Source organism: Lactuca sativa, chromosome 9 (assembly GCF_002870075.4).
Source record: "Lactuca sativa cultivar Salinas chromosome 9, Lsat_Salinas_v11, whole genome shotgun sequence".
In the NCBI taxonomy this organism is placed as follows: domain Eukaryota; kingdom Viridiplantae; phylum Streptophyta; class Magnoliopsida; order Asterales; family Asteraceae; genus Lactuca; species Lactuca sativa.
The window spans coordinates 47,960,915-47,983,492 of record NC_056631.2 but is presented as its reverse complement, the minus strand read 5'-3'; the positions used below and the strand labels follow the sequence as shown (position 1 = coordinate 47,983,492).

Genomic DNA, 22,578 nt, shown 5'->3' with positions numbered 1-22,578 from the left:
CATTGTAGTACCTTTAACATGTGAGATCAAGTTTTGACAACTAGAATAAATAATATCACCTTGAAATATATTAAAATCTCCATGTGAACTCATATTTCAGGATTTTTGTTAATGTATGATTTTGGTTCTTTTTCTAAGCTTATGGATTTGTTCTAGACCTTATTGAAGGTTGTTGGGACTAGTTCTTAGCATCCTTAACCTCTTTAGTCTGGTGTTGAAGTCCCGAACCAAGAAAAACAAATTTTACTTGAGTTTTGTCCCATAGAAGACGAAAAGCTACACTTTTTGAATGACTTTGGTCGATTAAATCTAATTTTGAACTAGGTTTTGTTGTTAATACATAAATCATATCATGTATTACAAGTTTGGTTGGGTGTGTGTGTTTAAAACAAGAAGTAAGCCCACAATTTAGGGTTATATGTGTGTTTAGTGTGTGTAAACCTAAGAATATGTTTGGAATCATACATACCCTAATATTTGCACAAATGATAAATAAAATATGGAGAAAATATGAATAAAAGGTGTGTGTACAACATAATAGTACAAGAAGGATTATGGAAGCAAAAGTATAAATAAAGTACAATATACATATTATCATGAAATAATCTAAGTAGAGTTATTGGTATGGGGTATAGGTGTTCGGAGAGGGAGAAGTTCATCTAGCTCACATCAGCAGTGCTGTTAAAATTCTACTTATTGTATTTGGGTGAGTCTTCTCACTATACTCTAGGACACTAGGTGTCATTGTATACTCGTTTTCTTTGTGACTCTTGCATGAAAGTTTATATTTTGTTAGGTGAGGCCCGTTTATATATATTGTTAGGCAAGACCCGCTTATATGTTTGTTGGGCGAGGCTTGTTTACACGTTTGTTGGTCGAGGCTCGTTATGGTATCTGATATATTGGGAAACTCTCTAAGTTTTATGCTTACAGTTTTAAGTTTAAATGTTTTAGGTACTTCTAGCAATAAAGGGAAAGGCGCGACTTGATTGTATCGCATCCATCGGAGATTCCACATTTTATGATTTTGTGTTTATTACTCTGATATCTGGTTTTGGGATTTGAACTTATATGTTAACTATCTTTTATTAGGTTTGAAACATGAGATAGTTCTTATTATGTTTTAAAAAGATAAATTTTCCTTTGAAAATTTGGATGTTTCACTTACTCTATAGTCTGAAACTTATTTTTGAGTCTTCTACTTTAAATTAGAGAATTCCACATGAAGCCATACATAACTTTAACCTCTCTAAATTCACTACCTTGGTGAGCATATCTTAATGGATTCTTTGCACCAAGGATTTTCATTTGAGCATACCTTCGCAAATCAATTATTTGATAAAATGGTTTCTTATTTGGATATGCATCATTCTTGAATGGAATACCATATTCTTTGCGAGATTAATGCCTGGGTACCAAACTTCGTAACCATGTGTTCCTCAGTGAAAAGCGGCTATGAATGACCGATAACATATTATATTGACGGGTACGGTTGGTAACTCGACGACTAAGATTTAACTGGTTAGAACCATGTTTAAGGGTTGTTTGATACTTGTTGATTGAGTAAATGTCGGACTCACTGAGCCATATCCAACTTATTACCAGACCCAATAAGAGGCATATTAGAGGCTATAAGGCTAAATTAGATGCTTCTAGTTATGATATCAAATGATCTAAATCTTACGAGTCAAGACACTACTTTGAAGCTTACGAGTTAGACACTGCTTCGAAACTTACAAGTTATACGTTTCTTCTTAGCACACCCAATAAAAAATATATTAAAGAAAACCCTATGTACTATACATAATTAGGGGTGTTTGGAAGAGTTTATTTGAAATGATAAGTGATTCTTAACTTATTAGCTTATTAGCCTATAGTGATATCAACACAAAGTTTTAGAAAAAAATGTTTGAATTAACTTATACGGTGTTATAACATTAGAAGTTGAGAAACACTTTTTATTGTTTAACAAAATGACCAAAAAAGGCTTTGAGACAATTATAATTCATAAAAAGTTTTGATAAGTTACAAGTAGTATAAACTATTTTTTAAAAATTATCCATTTAAAAAAAAATTAATTTATACCGAGTTAAAATAGATAATAAATTAAAAAACTATTTTTTTTTTTTTTAATCTTAGCCAAACTTAGTTACGGGTGCTCCCATTTTGGAGATTTGGAGATTTTTGAAGATTTGTGGAGTGTGATCCTCACGTGACGAAAGCGGCTACTTCCTAGGGGTTCTTTTTACTGTACATAATCATTCCTCAACTACTGCTTCTTTAGTCCTCCTCGCTTGCCGGCCAAAGGCACAACCACAACAATGGTGGAAATTGAAGATGCCGATGACACGCCGAAGACCGCAACCGCCACCATCACGGAAGAAGAATCACGTCCGCTGTTAAATAGTTCAGAGTCAAAGCCGCGTTCTAAATCGGTAAGGACTAAGGTCCCTGAGGTGGAGGTACATCTTTTCCGGTGCGGAGAGGGTCCGATCGATGTCTTTAAATCGAGTTTAGGTGGATGGGATCAAGATCAGCTCGAAGTTGGAGACATATTAGACAAATATGGGTTTAAATCGGTGTATGCGTACAATACACAATCCGGTAGGGGAGTTCCGATCCGGTTTAACGCTAGAAACGGTCGATCTATGCTACCGTACAAAGATGGATCCGTAATTTTCATTGACGGAGAGCCCAAGGTACTCGATACTTCTTTTCCCCCCTGTTTTACCCTCAGTTATCGATGCTCACTGTATCACTAAGTTCTAATACATCTTGCTGCTGAATTTTCTAATTTATGCTTCTTCCAAACGTATAATTAATTTCGGAATTGTGAGACTAAATACTGTTGTTATCAAACCCAATTTTGGTACTATATTCCAACAAAAGCCAAATTTGACCTCAAAACAGGTGATAGGGATAGATGTTTGCCTGTAGACTTTAGTTTGATTTAGAAGAAAATTAGGGCATCACAAGAAGGTAAATTAGAGGCATGAAGGGGGTTTTGACCCGATACTTGTTAATTGTCCTATGTATCAAGATCCATCAAATTCCCAACTGATTAATTGTCCTATGTATCAATTAATTGTTACTGAATCTCAATTTATCATCGTGTGTAGATTATAATGACTATGGTTTACTTATTTCAGGACTCGTTAATAAAGCCAATCACCAGGATCCTAGTAGGGGTTGCAATATTAACTGCAATGATAATTTTGGTGATGAAGGAGACGCCTGAATGGGTTAAAAAGTTGAAGTTTGCAGGAATCAACTTCAACTTCAACTTCCCTCCATGGGTTCTTGCGTGTGTTGTGATTGTTTTCACACGTTTGAGGAAAAGAACAAGAAATTTCTTCACAAAACGTGCTTAACATTTTCTGCTTTCTTCATTCGAATCACACATTTCATAAGATACGTCTCTCATAAATTTTGTGGTTTTGCTGCTGCTTTAAAGAATCCATGTTTTGATCATGATTTTTGTACCAATATCTTTTTTTGGATGCTATTATGTTTTTATCTATATTTGTCTCTGATTGTATTATAGCTTTCTACTTTCTACTAATTTCTTAACGTTTGCTCGACTCTTAACTTCTAAGAAAACATTTGAAAGCCATTGTTGTATTAAAATAATAAAAGAAAATCTTTACATGAAAATGATATAATGTAGAAAAGGATTATGTAATCAAAGAAAAATCTGAATGGATTTGATCGGATTATTAATATGTAGCTTTTCTTGTGCTCTGTTGACTTTGATCCCTTGCGTTTTTGAACAACTTTAAACTAGTGTTTTTTATTATTACTAAAAAGGCTTGCATAGAATCATAATAATGTTTCTTTCAAGGTTTCTACCAATTCCACAAACAAATGATATCCTATTTGAATACAATTAACTATTTGCACCTTGAGGAGCAACGAGTAAAAATTCTATTTCGTTTTAAAAAAAAAATTCGTTATAAAAGTCCTTATAATCAATTTAGTTTTTATACATTTTTTTTATTCAATTAAGTGTCAAAAACCGAAAATTGTGTTTAAGGGTTTTTTGACAGAATCTGAATTTTTAATATCTGAATTTTTAAGATGTTTGAATTTCTAAGAGTGTTTAAATTTTTAAGATCTAAATTTTAAGATTTTGTTTGGTTGGAACATCTGAATTGTTGTGTTGAACGGTAAAAATGACAATTTTATCCTTATTTACTATTTTTTTTGTTGAATTCAACATTTTTGTTTTATAAAATAACTGAACCCACTTAATAGCAACCAACTTTACCAAGGATTCTCAATAATAGCAACCAACATTTTCTTGCACAAAAAAGAAACACCAAGATTGCTCCATATGTTACAACAACTTTATCCGCAAACACGAGAAGTTAAACAAGAATAATGAAAATAAACAAAGATTGCATTTGCATGTCAAATAAAAAATTCAATATCAACAATTGCATTTCCATTTGCATTGTGTTTCAAAGGGTACCCTTCTGCAACTCCCTTCTTTAATCTCCATAAAAGGTGGTTTTCTTCTTCCGTTTATTTATTAGTCTCCACTATAGGTGATGTAATTGCAATTTTGTAAAGGTAGAGCAATCAACATTGTGCCATTACCAGCTGTTGTTGTTTCTTTGTGAAGATGAGCTTCAATAGAAGAAGATTCAGGGCCTTTCACCTACAATGAGTGGACCAATGAACCAGGTCCTAACTTACCCCGCTTCCCAAATTAGGATTCATGCTAGACTTATATATGCTTGTGATAATTGTTGAAAATATATTGTTTGCATCTTGTGTATGGTTGTGCCTTGGTATCGGTTGATATGGTGATATTCATGTTATGTGATAGTTGTAAATTGGATGCAGATATGATGTTTCATGAATTGGTAGTTATATGCTAAAGTATGGTGACATCTTAATGAACTTCATTACATGATAATTGCTCATTTAAACTGTATGAGTAACATGATTATTTTGGTGTATGCATGCTTTTACGGGGTGTAATGGTGACATGGGTAGAACCTTGCAAGTCTAATAGGTTGAAAGAGCTTAAGCCTTATCGGTTGTTAGTTGCACGAACTTTCTAGATGGTCGTGTGACACGTGGTTCGTGTGCACCTCGGTGTACAGGAACTGGAGTGGTGTTGACTTTATGGTGTGGCCGAATCAAACATCACGTGGGAATCAGAAGGTGTATTGGTACAATTGACACCGTTTGTACAGATCCTGAACGACACCGTAAAGTACTTGTACTTTGTAGGTTGGAGTAGCGAAAGTGGAAGTCTTGGGGTTGGTGTATTCTGGTGGAAGTCATGAGCCACTCAAAGCACTAAACTGACTGAGCACACAAGTAGTGAACAGAGTTAAGTTGTTGGGTAGACTGTCCCTAAGGAACCCCAAAGTAGTTAATCGGTTGAATTAAAAATCACATATAATAAACGGTTAATTAAATTATATGTAACAATCGGTTGAGTTAAGTTGAAAACTATATGACTGAAATAAATTATTTTATAATATTACTTGTTTTTCTTGACTATCCATTATTTCTGACCGTGACAACCACTTTGCTTTTTGGTTTTGGAATAAACTCCAAGAGGAATTGGGCATAAGAGTTCATTTGAGCACGACCTATCATTCGCAGACGGATGGACAAAGTGCGAGAACCATCCAAACGCTTGAAGATATGTTGCGGTCATGCGTGATTGAGTATGGTGATTGTTGGGATAAATACTTACCTTTGGTGGAATTTGACTACAATAACACTTACCATGCTAGCATTGACATGACACCCTATGATATGTTGTATGAGAGAAGGTGTCGTACACCTACTTGCTAGCTTGAGCCCGGGGAGAAACAATTCGCGAGCTTGGAGATTGTTCAGATTATAGAGGATAAGATGAAAATAGCTAGAGATCGCTTGCAAGTGGCTCGAGAAAGACAAAAGAAGTATTTAGACAAGAAGCATCAACTGAATACCTTCGAGGTGGGAGAAAAGGTGATGTTGAAAGTCTCACCTTGGAAGGATATCATTCGATTTGGGAAGCGGGCTAAGTTAGGACCTCGTTTCATTGGTCCACTCATTATGTTGGAGCGGATTGGAGATCAGGCTTACAAGTTGAAGCTACCACCGGAACTGGAGGGAATACATGATGTGTTCCATGTTTTTTTATCTCCGAAATGCTTAGCGGAAGAGCCGAGTGTCTTACCGTTGGACGAGCTAGGGCATAGGTCGATGTGTTCGACGAGGACGTCAAACCCTATAATGAAGGGTGAAGGTGGGTTGCACCTGATCCCACATTGGCTTGGAAGGAGAACTAAGAACTCCTTATAAGGGGTGTGGATACCTTCCTTGTTATAACACGTTTTAAAGCCGTGAGGGCAACAGATCCCATAAGAACTCTGCAGTTAGGCGTGCCCGGGAGAGAGTAATTCAGGGATAGGTGACCCCCTAGGAAGTTTTTGTACCGGGAGCCAAAAGCGGACAATATTGTGATATGTGCCAGAGGGGGATGTTACAAATGGTATCAGAGATGGGGCATGGGTCGATGTGTTCGACAGGGACGTTGAACCTTATAACGGGGGTGAAGGTGGGCTGCACCTGATCCCACATGGGCTTGGAAGGAGAACGAAACACTTCCTTATAAGGGTTGTGGATACCTTCCTTTTCACAACATATTTTAATGCTATGAGGGCAGTAGATCCCATAAGAACTCTGCAGTTAAGCATGCTCGGGCGAGAGCAATTCAGGGATGGGTGACCCCCTGGGAAGTTTTCGCGTCGGGAGCCCAAATCGGACAATATTGTGAAACATGCTAGAGGGGGATGTTACAAAGTGAGAGGGAGAAGGGGCGTGCAGTGTTGTGTGCGATGAGTGCAACGAAAATTCGATGATGCTCAGGTGATAGCAGAAGGATGGGTCGACATTTGTTAATGAAAGGCAAGACGGAAAGGAGTGGTGTACGAGGGCAAATAAGGAATGTGCGTTCCTTTTTTTTTTTTAATTCAAATAAGTCCCAAGATCTGAAAAATTAAGATGCATTTTACAAATTAAGAGTCATAAATTCAGATGTTACCAAATGAATTGGATCTTAAAAATTAAAAGATTGCCTCTTAATTTTCCAATTAAGAGGCTTCCAGATAAGGCCTAAGTATGACACTTTTACCAAGTCAAGAGGACATCTTAGCTTCAAGAATTATATTTTTGGTTCAGGTATTTGGCTTAGATTTCAAACTTTATTTCATCCTAATTTAAGGTTTTTTTTTTTTTTTTTTTTTTTTAAATTTTTTTTACTTTTTACATAGAATATGTTTTGTTTGTTGTACAAAATTATATTTATAAAAAAAAACATAATTTTTTTTACGTAAAAAACCTTATTTTTTCTATGTACTTAAAAAAAAACCATTTTTGTATGCAAAATAAATATATAATTTTTTTTAAATATATATATATTTTTGTATGCAAAATACATATTTCTAATTTTTTATTTTAAATATCTATTTATAAAAACATAATTATGTGAAAATGCATGAAATACATTTAGTAAAACACGTTATTATTAATGCGTTTTAGCCATAAGAACATCCTATGTGGTCATACAAACCCTAATGCTTGGATCTAGGTTTCTCTATTATACATGCAATTCATCCAAGACTTTAAACCTAAATCTAGCATATGATAATCAATATTATATATAATAATGGGTTTAAGATATTACCTTGATTGTTATGTATCAATAACAATCACAAATCCTCCTTGTAATGACTTTAGAAAGCTTAGAGTCACAAATGTCACTCCTCTAATGGCTCACAAACACCAAGAGCAAGAGGATGAAGAATAAGGAGAGAGGAGGCTGCCCAAAACGTGTGAAAACCCTAGAGAACAAATTCACCACGTTTTGGGGCTAAAGGGTCCATTAAATAGTGAGGCTATTAGGGTTATCTAACAAGGAAACCCTAATTTGGATGCTTAGGCCCTAAGCAACCCATTGACTCCTTCCTTAAAGGCCTTGGACGATTTCTAATGGGTTTCCCCCATAGAATTCGTCCACCCCTTTAATATGGAGTCCATTAGCTCAATATTCAACTATCACACGGTTGACAGTTCTAGTCCCTTAATTTAATTAATGTCTTTTAGCCACAAAATTAATTCCTAATTAATTATTGACTAATATTAATTAAACAATATGATTTCTCCTTTAATATATTATTCTCATAATATATTAATAAATCATAATTAATCCTTTCTCTCCATAATTTATCCTATTAAGTTGCTTTGGTGAAGGCAACCCAAAAGGACCATGCACCATCGGGTCAAGTACATACCAAAATAGTTATGGACTTAGACACTCATCCAACAATTATACCCATATATACATTCAAAAACTTTTATGAAATATATAAAAAAACATTATGTGTGTACATAAATACATAAATATATATATATATATATATATATATATATATATATATATATATATATATATATATATATATATATATACACATATATATACACACAAATCCGTTATTAATAAAACAAATGTATACAAATACATATTTTATAAAGATGTATACAAACATGTTTTTATAAAAAAAATTTATACAAATATCTATTTGATAGTAAACGTATTTGTATATATTTATGTATACAAACACATTTTTATACATAAATGTATACTGATACATTTACTATGAAATATGTGTTTGTATGTGTGTGTGTGTGTATATATATATATATATATATATATATATATATATATATATATATATATATATATATATATAGGGCTAGGTTAAAGTGTTTTTTACATTTATTGTGTGCTAGAATGCACCAATAGGAATTTAGTAAAATTATATTATTATTTAATTAAATAATGATAAATATTAAATGGTTTCCATAATTATATGTATATTAAATGAGATCCATAGTTATAATTTTCTCTTTATGAAAATTAATTAAATTCGTCATTAATGTCAGCAATAACATTCTTTCAGAATAAATTCGTATCTAGGTTTTTATGTCAGTGATAACATTATTTCAGGACTCACTCACTTAAAATACAATAAAGTTGTATAGAGTATGAAGAATGAAGGTGTATTCTAGTAGAATATAGTTTCGTTCTCCTAGAATACACTCTTATTATTTTATATATGAATTCATTCTGAAAAAATATTATTATTGACATTAATGATAAATTAAATTAAGTTCCATAAAAAAGATTTATAAATATGGATATCATTTAATATAAATTTAATGTTTACTCAAATCTTATTGGTGCATTCTAGCACACAATAGATGTGAGAAAAAAATATTTTCATTATTGATTTTTAACTAAATCAAGAAAAAAATTCACTTGTATGAAAATTTTAATGAATATCAACAAAATTATTGTAAAAATGAATCATTGAAATGTTTTTTTGGGAATTTTTTTTGGTGATCATGTTATTATTGATTAATCTAGTGATTCATTTGTTTTTTTCGTCAAAAAAATAAGTCAATTTTTTTTACTGGATCTATATTCTCTTTCTCTCTCTCTCTCTCTCTCTATATATATATATATATATATATATATATATATATATATATATATATATTATTTTGTTTCTTACATTTATTGTTTGGTAGAATGCACCAATAGAAATTTAGTAAATTAAATAATTATTTAATTAAATAAATATAGATATTAAATGATTTCCATAATTATATGTATATTAAATGATATCCATAATTATAATTATCTTTTTATGGAAACTAATTAAATCTGTCATTAATGGTCAGCAATAACATTCTTTCAGAATGAATTCACATCTAAGTTTTTATTTATTAGTTCATATTTTGTTTCCGAGCTCACTCACTTAAAATACAATAAAGTTGCATGGAATATGAAGATCGAGAGTGTATTATACTAAAATACACTCTCATTCTGCTGGAATACACTCTTATTCTTCTATATATGAATTTATTCTGAAAGAATATTATTGTTGGCATTAATGACGAATTTAATTGGTTCCATAAAAATAAGTTATAAGTATGGATATCATTTAATATAGATATAATTAATACTAAATTCCTATTGGTGCATTCTAGTACACAATAGATGTGAAAAACATTTGAACCTATATATATATATATATATATATATATATATATATATATATATATATATATATATATATATATAGGGTTAGGTTCATTTGACACCACCTATATTTTGTGAGACTGTGAGACGCATTTTTTTTTATTTTTTTAGTTAATTCAAGTTTCGAAAATAATATTTAAAAAAAGAATTTTTGGATTTTTCCATTTATTTTTCATTTTAAAATTATTTTTTAGAATATGTACAGTGTAATATTTTATTAGAACATTTCACGTATTTTAAAAAAAAATGGAATTTATTTTTATTTTTTTTAGTTAATTCAAGTTCCGAAAATAATATTTAAAAAAAGAATTTTTAGATTTTTCCATTTATTCTGCATTTTAAAATTATTTTTTAGAATATGTCAGTGTAATATTTTATTAAAATATTTCACGTATTTTTCAAAAAAAATGGAATTTTTATTTATTTATTTTTATTTTTTTTTAGTTAATTCAAGTTCCGAAAATAATATTTAAAAAAAGAATTTTTAGATTTTTCCATTTATTCTGCATTTTAAAATTATTTTTTAGAATATGTCAGTGTAATATTCTATTAGAATATTTCACGTATTTTTCAAAAAAAAAAAACGGATTTTTTTTATTTTTTTTTATTGTTTTTCTTTTTTTTTAGTTAATTCAAGTTCCGAAAATAATATTTAAAAAAAAGAATTTTTGGATTTTTCCATTTATTTTGCATTTTAAAATTATTTTGTAGATTTGGTCTTACGGTCTCACAAAATTAGAATGGTCTCAAATGAACCTGAAACTATATATATATATATATATATATATATATATATATATATATATATATATATATATATATATATATATATATATATATATATATATATATATATATATATATATATATATATATATATATATATATATATATAGACTAATAAGTCAACAATGCTTTACCCTTACAACAATTGTACCTCAACAAAAGTCAATGTTTATTGAAATCAAGATTTAATTAGTTGTTAATGAGAGAGTTAGGATGGACGAATATATAGATTACATAAGACCCACTTCAATGCTAGTAGATACACACTAATAGTGGATGATCATGAAAATATAAAGACATATAACTATTTTTTATATTATTTTTATCCTTGTCATTAAAGATTGCTTGAAGAATTACTAATTATTTTGCTGAGGATGACCATCATACACCGATTATAACTTGCCCTTGAAATTCCACATTAAAAAGTCGATATGTTTTGTTTTCTTAACGACTTTATTTTATGGCTGGACCTTTCCAAGTGATGGAGCTATGCATTTCAAGAATAAATTTAAACCTGTGCTATACATAGGTTCATGATCGCTCACTACGGCTACTCGCTTTGCGAGGATAGAGGGTATGGCTCACTCTTTGAGTGATATACTAAGATATATAAGTACATCAAATATCATATCCCTACCAACTCCCAAAGACACCCCATGACTAGAGCACTACAACTCTTTTATGGAGACAGACACTAGTGTCTTATTGGTAGGCCACACAAAAATTGATTAAACTTGTTGCATATTATTTTAATAATTTAATGTGTACCGTGCTTAAACTTAACGGTATGTTCTTTTTTTTAGATCAATGGTTCAAATCAGCTTATGAACATAAGGAGATTTAAAAGTAGTTTAAGAGTACATTAAATTTACTATTTCAATAAAAAAAATTCTATTAATGATACCTGGTTCTTTTACATCCATGTTCAACATTTATTTTCTGAATTTATATGATAAATTACTGACGCTTGTAATCATGGATAACTTATTGTTTAATTAGGAGGACAAATCATCGACCAAGTTTCATCACTCCGCAACATGTATAAATTTACACGCATGCCATGCATATGCTTTCAATATTTATCATGAATGGATGTGGCTTTCCTCACGTGAATTGCAATGTCCATACGCCAGTAGGATTGCAAGGGATCGTGGATTGAGCGCGGTGGTTATGCCTCCCAATGTAGGTTGCTATCACATATCTTGAATCATTTCGATCCCGCTCTACTCTTTTTTTGACCTTGCAGCCTGCCGTGTAGCATTTGTAGTAGTTCCTGTTTATCAGGTCATGTGATCAATAACTCTAGATATTTTGTTATATATTAACTTGTAGGAAATTAAAAGAATAGGATTCAAAGCTCAATGATAGGAAATTACTTTGTGCGTAACCCAAAATTGGCACTCCAATATTCTTAAAGAAGAATCCTAAAGTACCCACATAGAATAAGTTTTTACAAATCAAAATGGACTCGTTTGATCGAAAGGGTTTTTTAAGTTTAAAAATCAAGTCATTGTTCCTTTCTTATAAATCGTCAACCATTTGTTATTTCTGTAGAACTATTACCATTCCTGTAGAAAATTCTAAAATATATACAACTTGTCATAAATAAGTTAGTAGCCGCTCTGTACTATGTCTTCCAAGTAATTTTGTAGGTTTTTCTACGGATATATATTGATCATAATGCTTACATTGTTAAGCAATAATGATACAGCAGTTCACTACCAAGAATAATACAAGATAAATCACATATTGGTACTTTACTTTAAATGTAAAACCAAGATGGTCGCATTACTATGCTTTTTTCATATTTCTTAATAATTTTAAAATAGATAGATAATGATTTAACCAAACAAAAACCTATGGTCTAAAACCTCATCCATGGACTGAAAATGACACTCTTGCATTCGAACAAATTTTATTGCCTGCCATGCACGACATAATGTTTTTAATACCACGTCCTCTCGTTTGTTTATCATATCGTGTTATTCTTTCAGAATTGATATTATGTCTTTTTTTATTGAGATTTATTGCAAGTTGGCTATATTTTGATTAACGTTGTTTAAAATCAATTAATTATCAAAATGTTTACTTTAGTTTCTAATAATTATCTATAATCACCTGCACATTGTTTTGGAGCGTAAAATAATCAATGGTTACAGGTTCGAGTTGTTACAAAATGACAGTGAATTATGAAAACATTAACATTCATCCTCAAATTGCATTTTATCTTATTTTCAATTTTAGGTTTTGGTAAAGGATGATTCTATTCATACACTCTCCTATCTAGTAGTTAGAGCATCCGTAATGCATAGTTTAATGAAAGAGTTGAATAAGGTGACATGTCTAATTACCATTGAATAGATAAACTCTACCATTGTAGAATGCCATGTTGGCATTCAATGAATATTGAGTTCAATGACTATTGAACTTTTCAATTGAAAAAAGGAGACATTTTAACAATTAAATATATATTCCATTGAACTCTATTGAGTTCAATGCATTGTAGGAAAATTAATCTAAAGTTTTATAAAATGATGATGTGTCAATCCATTAAACTCTAATAAGTTTAATATATTGTAGATGCTTTTATACTTCTATCGATAAATATATAGTTTTGTATAATATGTTGTCTATATAATATTTATACCTCTACCTATAATTTGTTTTTTTCTTTTTTTGTATAATGTGTTGTGTATGATCATATGATAGTTAATATGATTACATCCTAATATGATTATCGGGGTTTGATAAAGTGAAATGTCCGATCTTCTATGATTTTTTTTTCAATGATAATAATAGTAATAAATATAGAACAATGACATAATGGATAATATTAGATATATAATTAAAAACTAACCTTACATTATGTGAAACATTATTAAAGTTAAGTGAGTGTCTCCCGTTGTGCATAATATACTAATGTAATTAAGATAATGACAAATATATGTTGTTAAGAAGAACTATGTCATTGTTAGTAACTGTCAATAACCGTAGATTGAGAGTAATTTTTAAACGAAGTTATATAAAATATTATAATTAATATGAACATGATAAAAGATAAATACATTAGAGCCGTTTACTTAATGGTTATACTCATGAGTTACATGTAATTATGACTTGTGTTTTAGGTTGTATGTTTAAGTGCATATCTAGATTAACCAACTAAATGAAATAGATTGATCTTCAAAATTGATAGCACTAAAATAATAATATTTATATCAAGATTATATTTTAAATCAATAAGTTAAATATACTAGATTGACAATAGTTATCACTAAAATTAAAATAACAACTAAGTTTAATGTATTAAAGAATCAAACTAATGTGATTTAAGCTATATATTTATTTTGAAAAAATAAAAATGGTGGTCTCTTATATAAGATAGTAGGATAGGATTGTGTGGTAAATATTGAAATGAAGAGTCTAATCCAAATGAAGAAGAATTTCAAAGGGCTAATCATTTCGAAAACCATTGTTTAGGCACCGTCTTATAAAAAAAAGGTCTCAACTTCGGCCTTTGAGTGAAGTTCAAAGTTAGTCTCAATGAAGATTGGAGATTTATAGAAGAATCAAAGTCTAAGCAAAAGTGCAATCTTGACCAGAAGTTATGAAGTTGAATATCAGCTTTGATATTGTTCGTACAATTTTAGAGAACAACTTGTGACTTTACTCGGTCATCTGAAGTTGTTTGGTAAACCTTTTGACTCGGAAATTGAAGTCTAACCCGATAAGAAAGAATCGGTTGACCGAGAAAGGAAGACCTCGTATTCCACTTGTGCCCTTGCTTATGTATCCTTGTACATGTGTGTGTATCGTATCCCAACAAGAAGAATCGATCCAACACCCCCTTTGCGTCTCGTTTATAATAGACTCACAAAATCGATCGATCCAACATCCCTTTTGTTTCTTAAAATCGATCACACCCCACTAAGAATTGCACCCTCTTATTCTCTTTAGATCGATCGATGGACTGCATCTCCACTTTGGTTCGAATTTAATTGCAAGTATGTTTCCCCTTCTTATTTGCGTTTATATCTCCAGTAGCAATAAGAAATCGGACCTTACCCCTTCTTCTAAATCGATCATAGTTTTTTTTTTTGTGTGTGTGTGTGTGGTAGGTGTGTTATTTTGGGTTGGGGGAGGGATGTGGTTACTTGGTGGTGTGAATGTGTTTGTTTTATGCTTATGCTAAAAATAATTTATGTAGGTACATATGGATGGGTCTAATTGGAGAGGTGGTTATCAACGTGGGGATGGGTATCTTGTATATCTTAGTGTATTATCAATCTAGCATGCCAGCGTGTGCAATGGAAGTTAGATATTATTTGTCTCATTTCTGATCATTACTTGATGAATTCTAAGCATATTTGGAAGATATATAATTAAATGTAACTATTGGATTAGATTGGATATAATTGGTGATTCATTCAACAAGGTTGATTGGTGTTGTTAAAGTTGTGCTGCAATCAAGTTTGGATGCTCCCTCTGTTACGATAATACCCATAGGATATATCATTATATGTAAACGGAAAGGATGTGTTGTTGGTAATTTGAAGTGGCTATATTTGATGTTTCTTGCACAAGGTTAGTAATTCTCTTGTTTTAGAAAATTTTGCTCTTACACAAGTTTTATCGGGATATGCCTTTTGCTCCCATGTTTAGTAAAGAGTTTGGTTATATTAGTTTGATATGGTAATGATGTTGAATCTGGTTTTTATTTGTATGTATGTTTTTATTTTTGTACTCCTTTGAGTGATTGCTCAATGAAACCAATCCAACAAATAGAATATGTTATGTTTTGAGTGCTTGAAGCTATTTGACTTTTGTTGAAATACATACGATGTTTAAAATTTTATTTCGCTTTTTGTTATACATATAATATAGATAATTACATATATTATGTGTGTTGGTGAAGCTCTTTGTAGCTATATATCATAGATAGATATATATATATATATATTATGTATGTTGGACCTTCGTTGCGCTGCTATTGCATTTTTGGTATATGTTTTGTTTGAAATCAAGTGTCTAATCAGATGTAAAATTAAGTATCAGGATAAAATGGTTATTTTGGCCAATCCTTAATGAACATGGTTGAATTAAAAATAAAAGTAAATCTACTTCTAGAAAAAGCAACACAAACTAACTCAAAAAAGAAATATGACAGGAGAGTAATTAACTAAAAAGAACACATGTGATTCTAGAATTGTAGAATATGAGAACTACTTAAGGGTGTTTTGGATTTTATTTTGAAGTTAAAACGTATTATTGTAGAAAACTACTTGCTGACTTATGAAGTTGGGAGAATGAGCTTTAAAAAAAATGTTTAAATTAGATTTTTAGTGGTAAAAATCAATAAGTTAAAAAATATTTGGTTTAAAATTATCTTTGTTTATTTTTTTTATCATAATAAGTTATGAATTATTTTAAAGAGTCACAAATTGTTACTTCTTAAAAAGTTATTTTCAAAACTAAAAAATTGTTTTAAAAATCCTTATTAGGTAGCCAAATATTTTTAGATGAACACCCAAACATAGGAAAATAATTAACAAAAAGAAAAAAATTGATTGCTTGTATGTGGAATCAAGCAATGATCAGCGAGAAGAAAAGAATAACGGAGAACACGCGCACAACAAAATATTTTTGTAAACATTTACGTAAAAGGATATATGTTAACTTATTTAATAGATAAATTTTACTAAATCTTGGGTCCTAAAATAGGGGTCCTATGCTGTCGGACAATCCATATCCATTTAGGACCGGACTTGTTCCAAATATATTTTTACCTAAAGATTATACAACATCAAAATTTATGTAACCCCGAATATTATATGGTTGTTATTTGAACATCATGATGATCAAAACTGGGAAATAATAAAAGTAGTTTTTAAATTAATTTAGTATAAATTTATATTCACATATATTTCATGTGTTATTATAATCGGATAAATGCAATATTATCATTGAACTTATATAGTTTGAGATAAATACTTATTTTAATTTGAATATAATTATCATTATAACTATTATATACAACTATTCAATATAGATCCTGCTAATAAATATTTTATTATTTTATGATTTAGGATAATCACAATATATAGTACTATTCATGTTTTAATTTAGTTTAAAAAACATTATGTTATAGTTAATGAGATTGATTTATTATTTTTTAAATGTATATTTATTTATATTTTAGTAAAATATTTGTATTCGTGTATATTTTTTTTAGCTAAACATTAATCCCCATGGTGTAATTTGCCGTTGTGAAGTGCTGGTTAAAGCAGAGCCTACGAATTTAATCCGTTAAAGATGAGCGATATCACGTTTATGAACATTAAAAGTTTCTCTTTCTATGTTTATTTTGCGAATTTCTTTTATTGCATGTACAATAATCACTATCATTTATTATGTTTGTTTTTTTCCTGTATTCATTTACTGATGTCAACTCCAAGTCAAAATGCACGCATCAACGCCCCCATATATATCCCTATCCAATATAGCAAAATGTACTAAAATATTAATTAGGGAAAATGACTCTTAAGAGTAATTAACTTTTGTGTTTGTACTCATTTGGTCTTTTTTTTTGTATTCAATATGCCATCGAACTTGTTGTTGGTGTTTACCTTAGCCCTTTTGATCGGCTTTTGACCTGTGATAGCCGGTCAAAAGGTTATGGTGAACACAAACAACAAGTTCGATGGTATATTGAGTACAAAAAAAAGGGACCAAATGATAACAAACGCAACAGTTGGTTACCCTCCCGATTCATTTTTTCTTTACTCATTTACAATAAATCTCACATCATCTCTTACTGATATTAATGATTTATGAGATTCATTCTTGCTTCTCTTCAAAACATAACTCACGAAAGGACATTATTCATGTATGTACAACTTTGTAATGCACTTGAATATTTATTAGGAGAATCTTGACTAAACAGACGCATTTCATGACTACATTTACATTTGCAATCAAATGATTTATTGTATCATGGATTCTAGACAAGTTACAAACGAGTGGAATCACAAGTGCTGTGATTTTTGAGTTTACTTAGTTTTAAGATCGAACTCATGGGATAAGATACAACATCAATATGTACAATATCATGCTGCTTTTGTAGACACATCACCATAATATTGTACATATTGATGTTGTATCTTATCCCATGAGTTCGATCTTAAAGCTAAGTAAACTCAAAAATCATAACACTTGTGATTCCACTCGTTTGTAGACTTGTCTAGAATCCATGATACGATAAATAATTTGACTGGAAATGTGAATGTAGTCATGAAATGCGCCTGCTTAGTCAAGATTCCCCTAATAAATATTCAAGTGCATTACAAAGTTGTACATGTATGAATAATGTCCTTTCGTATGTTATGTTTTGAAGAGAAACAAGAATGAATCTCATAAAGTCATTAATATCAGTAGGAGATGATGTGTGATTTATTGTAAATGAGTAAAGAGAAAATGAATCAGGAGGGTAACCAACTGTTGCGTTTATTTTCATTTGGTCACTTTCCTTTTTTTTGTACTCAATATACCATCGAACTTGTTGTTTGTGTTCACCATAACCCTTTGACCGGCTATCACAGGTCAAAGTCGGTCAAAAAGGCTATGGTAAACACCAACAACAAGTTCGATGGTATATTGAATACAAAAAAAAAAATGACCAAATAAGTACAAACGCAAAAGTTAATTATCTCAAGAGATATTTTCTCTATTAATTAAAACAAAACCATATTTTTAACTAATATTACGAAGGGCCATAAGAGCAATTCAACATATAATATTTAGTTTTATTTGTAAATACGTCTCCTGTGCATTTACAAACTAGGTTTTGGCTAAATATGAAAGAAGAGTCTTCCCTTTTATCAAGTGCGAAAGAAAGTTAGTGGTGTTTCTCACCATCCATATGGTGAAATTGCTAATTAATAGACAGGAATTTTGGATTCTCATAACTATCTAGTGTCTTGCTAATGGGTTGGGCAATTTTGGCAATAGTTCACGGCCTCCAAATATTTAAAGTCTTATTTTTATATATCTTATAATGTAGTATAGAAAAATGACAAATCATGTATAGCGGCTTAGCGGAAAAAGAAAAAAAAAAAAACTAAACTAAAACGAAATCAACACACTGAAGACTAAAGGATATGCAATACTTCTTGAATAATCATGATATATGGTCTCTTACTATCATCGATTGAAAGATTCTATAAAATAATTATGTTTTTTTATTGGTAATAAATAAATCGATTCTGATTTTTTCAAGCAACTTTGATTTACAATTTCAATGTCTCTTTTCAAATTTCTGATTTCAATATTTCTTAATATATCGATTTTAGTATACATATTTCATGCATTATTCAAAAAAAAAAAATTATCTTGTATTTGTGTAAATCTTATTTTAGGTAGCCTTACCAATTCTGATTTTTGATTTATGTTTCATGTTAATCTGATTTATGATTTGTGTAAATTGTAAGATTTGTTATTGTTTTTCACTTTTATTTATGTTAGTTTTATGATAAAAATGTTAATGTATGTGCTATTTTTCATATTATTTTGTAGATAACTTAAAATTTCAGTATCATAAGTTTTGAAATTCTTGTTGTTAAAATTTGTTATCATTGTTGCCATAAAATAATTCTAACATCACACAAATTCACAACTAGATGTTTTTGTTTCCTTGTTTTTTTATCTCACTGTTTTAGCCTAGAAAGTATCTATCTAACAGAGAGAAAAGGCAAAGAATGAACAAGTATATAACACAAAAATGACCTAATGATAAATTTATAATAAGGCTATATCTGAAAAAATAAAAACAAAAAAACCATCCACTTTAATATATATATATATATATATATATATATATATATATATATATATATATATATATATATATATATATATATATATATATATACACTGTAATTAAAAGTCTTATTTTTTTAATTTATCTAGGACTTCAAATCGGCTTGGACGAACCTTGAGACCATACACCCAAAGGTGTAATTAGAACCCAAAATAGGTATTCATATACGGGCAGTTAACAGGAGGAATCATTTTCACAAAAAATAATAATAATAATAATAATAATAATAATAATAATAATAAATAAAATAAAATAAAACCTATACTGAATGTTAAGAGCTAAAGTCCAGCATCTTAATCATTATGGGAAGCTTTCATGGCGAAATGACAAACTCATGTGATTCAAGTATACTATGAATGCCAAAACTAGGTTGGAAGGCTTGTATTTCACGATTAACTCCTAAGGGAGATAGATGAATGATTATATATAAATATATATGAAACAACGGCCACCTATGTTTTTAATAACATATATAGTTTCATTTGAAATTAAACCCTACATAACAACGACTATAATTAATTGAAGCTTATTCGAGGAGTCTTTCGGGTTAAATAGGTTCTAAAAATTCAAATAAGCCCTCATGAGAGTCCTTTATCTAATAACTTTTTATTATTTTTTGATGTTAATTTACAAGCTCTCTCCAACAACTATTTCTTCATTTTAATTATATTTTTTTATCTTAATTACTAATTACAAATATATAATCTTTTTGAGATCCATAAATAACGTTTGTGATTTTTTTTTATTATAGTGGGGATAGGTACATGTTGGTTTGTTGAGTGGAGTGATGATATTGGACGCTCAAAATCGCAAAAACCTTTGATAGCTTTTAGTTTAGTATTGTATTATATTATATATAACTGATCTCTCGTTACTTCTGGTTTTGGGATTTCCAAGCTTAATTATAAAAGCTCACACATACACATAAATGAAGTCCATAATAACGTTTTGGGTGAAAAATTATACCTTAGATTAGGACTGCTTTTAACTTTCTTCTTGCCATACTTCCTCCATCTATACCCATCATCCAGCACCTCAAGCTCGGTTCTTACACGAAATGCAATCTTTGTTCCATCATGCAACCTTTCTCCATTGCACATATCACTGTATATACAGTTCAATATTAATAAATGAAAATTATATAATTAACAAGTTGAATACAAACACAAACAAAGCTTTCTATCATATTGGAAGTGACATATTACTTTGTCATGTACAGTTAATTAACAAGCCAAAGACATTAAGAAAACAAAAACACCTAACTAACGCTTGCCTGTGAAAAAGGTTTGCTTGTGGCGTGCAAGTGGCATACGCAGAAATATCTGAGCTTTCCGAAGCGTTGGCAGCTGTGGTCATTTCAAGCAAGATTGGAGTCTGCTCATTGGTGCTAATATATGCTGGAAAATTCGAAGAACTAGAATCTTGATAACTTGGTGGATCGATGAACTGGGGAAGATTAGGGTTAGGGTTATTATTATTAGGATAAAGATTATGGCAATTATGCAACATAACATCGATGTCGAAATGATTAATTTGGTCATCTGTATTGGAGAAAGTATAATTTAAAGATGAACTCCAAGAATAAGGGTTTCCAGTTTGATCTTGAGATAGACAAAGGCCTGTTGGTTGAAAGAAGGCGTCCATGGTCGACCTGAAAAATTATAAAGAAAACGAAGTGAGCTTTAGGACAAGTTTTGATAATTTAAGGCGTGCTTCATTTATATAAGAGTTTTGAGTTATTGACTTTAGTGACATTCCCCTTGATTCTAATATTGTATCTCATCTTATCTTTTAAAATCTACACCGACTAACAAAGTTCATAAACAAAACAAGGCCACACTTTTTCGTAGTTTTCATAAATATAACGATTTTTTAAAGTAAAAATCAAATATAATAATTTTGTATTTCAAGTTTTCAACAAACTAGAATATTAATCTAAAAGCTAAAATATCGTAGAAGTAATGGGTTATTATTTCAAGGACACACTTTTCCGGTACGTATCACAATATTATCCGCTTTGAGCCACTCGACACGAGATCTTCCCAGGGGGTCACCCATCCCTGAATTGCTTTCGTCCGAACATGCTTAACTACAGAGTTCTTATGGGATTTGCTGGCCTCACGACTTTAAAACGTATTGTGTTAGGGAAGGTATCCACACCTTTTATAAGGAAATCTTAGTTTTCCTTCCCAGCCGATGTGGGATCAGGTGCAGCTAGCTTGCTCGCCTTCTACACACCCCCTCCCCCCATTATAGGCTTCGACGTCCCTGTCGAACACATCGATACGTGCCCCATCTCTGATACCATTTGTAACAACCCCCTCCGATTTATGTCCGCTTTGCAAAACCATTATTGAGACCATGTCCCATCTTCTTTTGGATTATTCTATCACTTCAGAGGTTCGTGTTGTCATAAATAGCTGGTGGAATGAGGTTGCGGGAACAAACAACTCTCTCACTACAAGAATAATAGGCTTTAGCAGCAGCGCCTTTAGCGGCGACGCTGCTAAAGCCTACTCGAAGTCGATTCGTGTCAAACGATGAGGTGAAATCATAACCATTGATTTAATGCCTAATCCAACGACTAGAAATCCACATCGTACACAACTTTTAGCAACGAATCATTTACCAGCAACATTGTCGCCGCTAATACTCGACAAATAAAACACAGCCAAAGATTCCCTCCACAGGTGTTGCCGCTAAAAGGGTGTCGTCGCCTCTAATAACCGTCACTGCTAATTCCCAGCGCAAATAATACCCTTATTCCATCGTTCTTTCCCCTTCCGTTGCATCTTCT

The 22,578-nt window shown here is 30.7% G+C and overlaps 2 protein-coding genes across 2 annotated transcripts; one reads left to right on the top strand and one right to left on the bottom strand.

Annotated features, from left to right (window-relative positions):
- The first annotated feature begins 2,180 nt into the window (after window positions 1-2,180).
- Window positions 2,181-3,543, top strand: LOC111919539 (uncharacterized). Its single transcript, XM_023915105.3, has 2 exons — window positions 2,181-2,699; window positions 3,150-3,543. Exons 1-2 carry the CDS (start codon window positions 2,322-2,324, stop codon window positions 3,369-3,371), a joined length of 600 nt encoding a protein of 199 aa, XP_023770873.1. The 5' UTR covers window positions 2,181-2,321; the 3' UTR covers window positions 3,372-3,543.
- Window positions 3,544-11,775: 8,232 nt separating this feature from the next.
- LOC111919538 (probable WRKY transcription factor 51) lies at window positions 11,776-21,521 on the bottom strand. The gene is made up of 3 exons (XM_023915103.3): window positions 21,055-21,521; window positions 20,748-20,885; window positions 11,776-12,179 (listed from the first exon to the last, which is right to left on the bottom strand). Exons 1-3 carry the CDS (start codon window positions 21,423-21,425, stop codon window positions 12,011-12,013), a joined length of 678 nt encoding a protein of 225 aa, XP_023770871.1. The 5' UTR covers window positions 21,426-21,521; the 3' UTR covers window positions 11,776-12,010.
- Window positions 21,522-22,578: the final 1,057 nt, after the last annotated feature.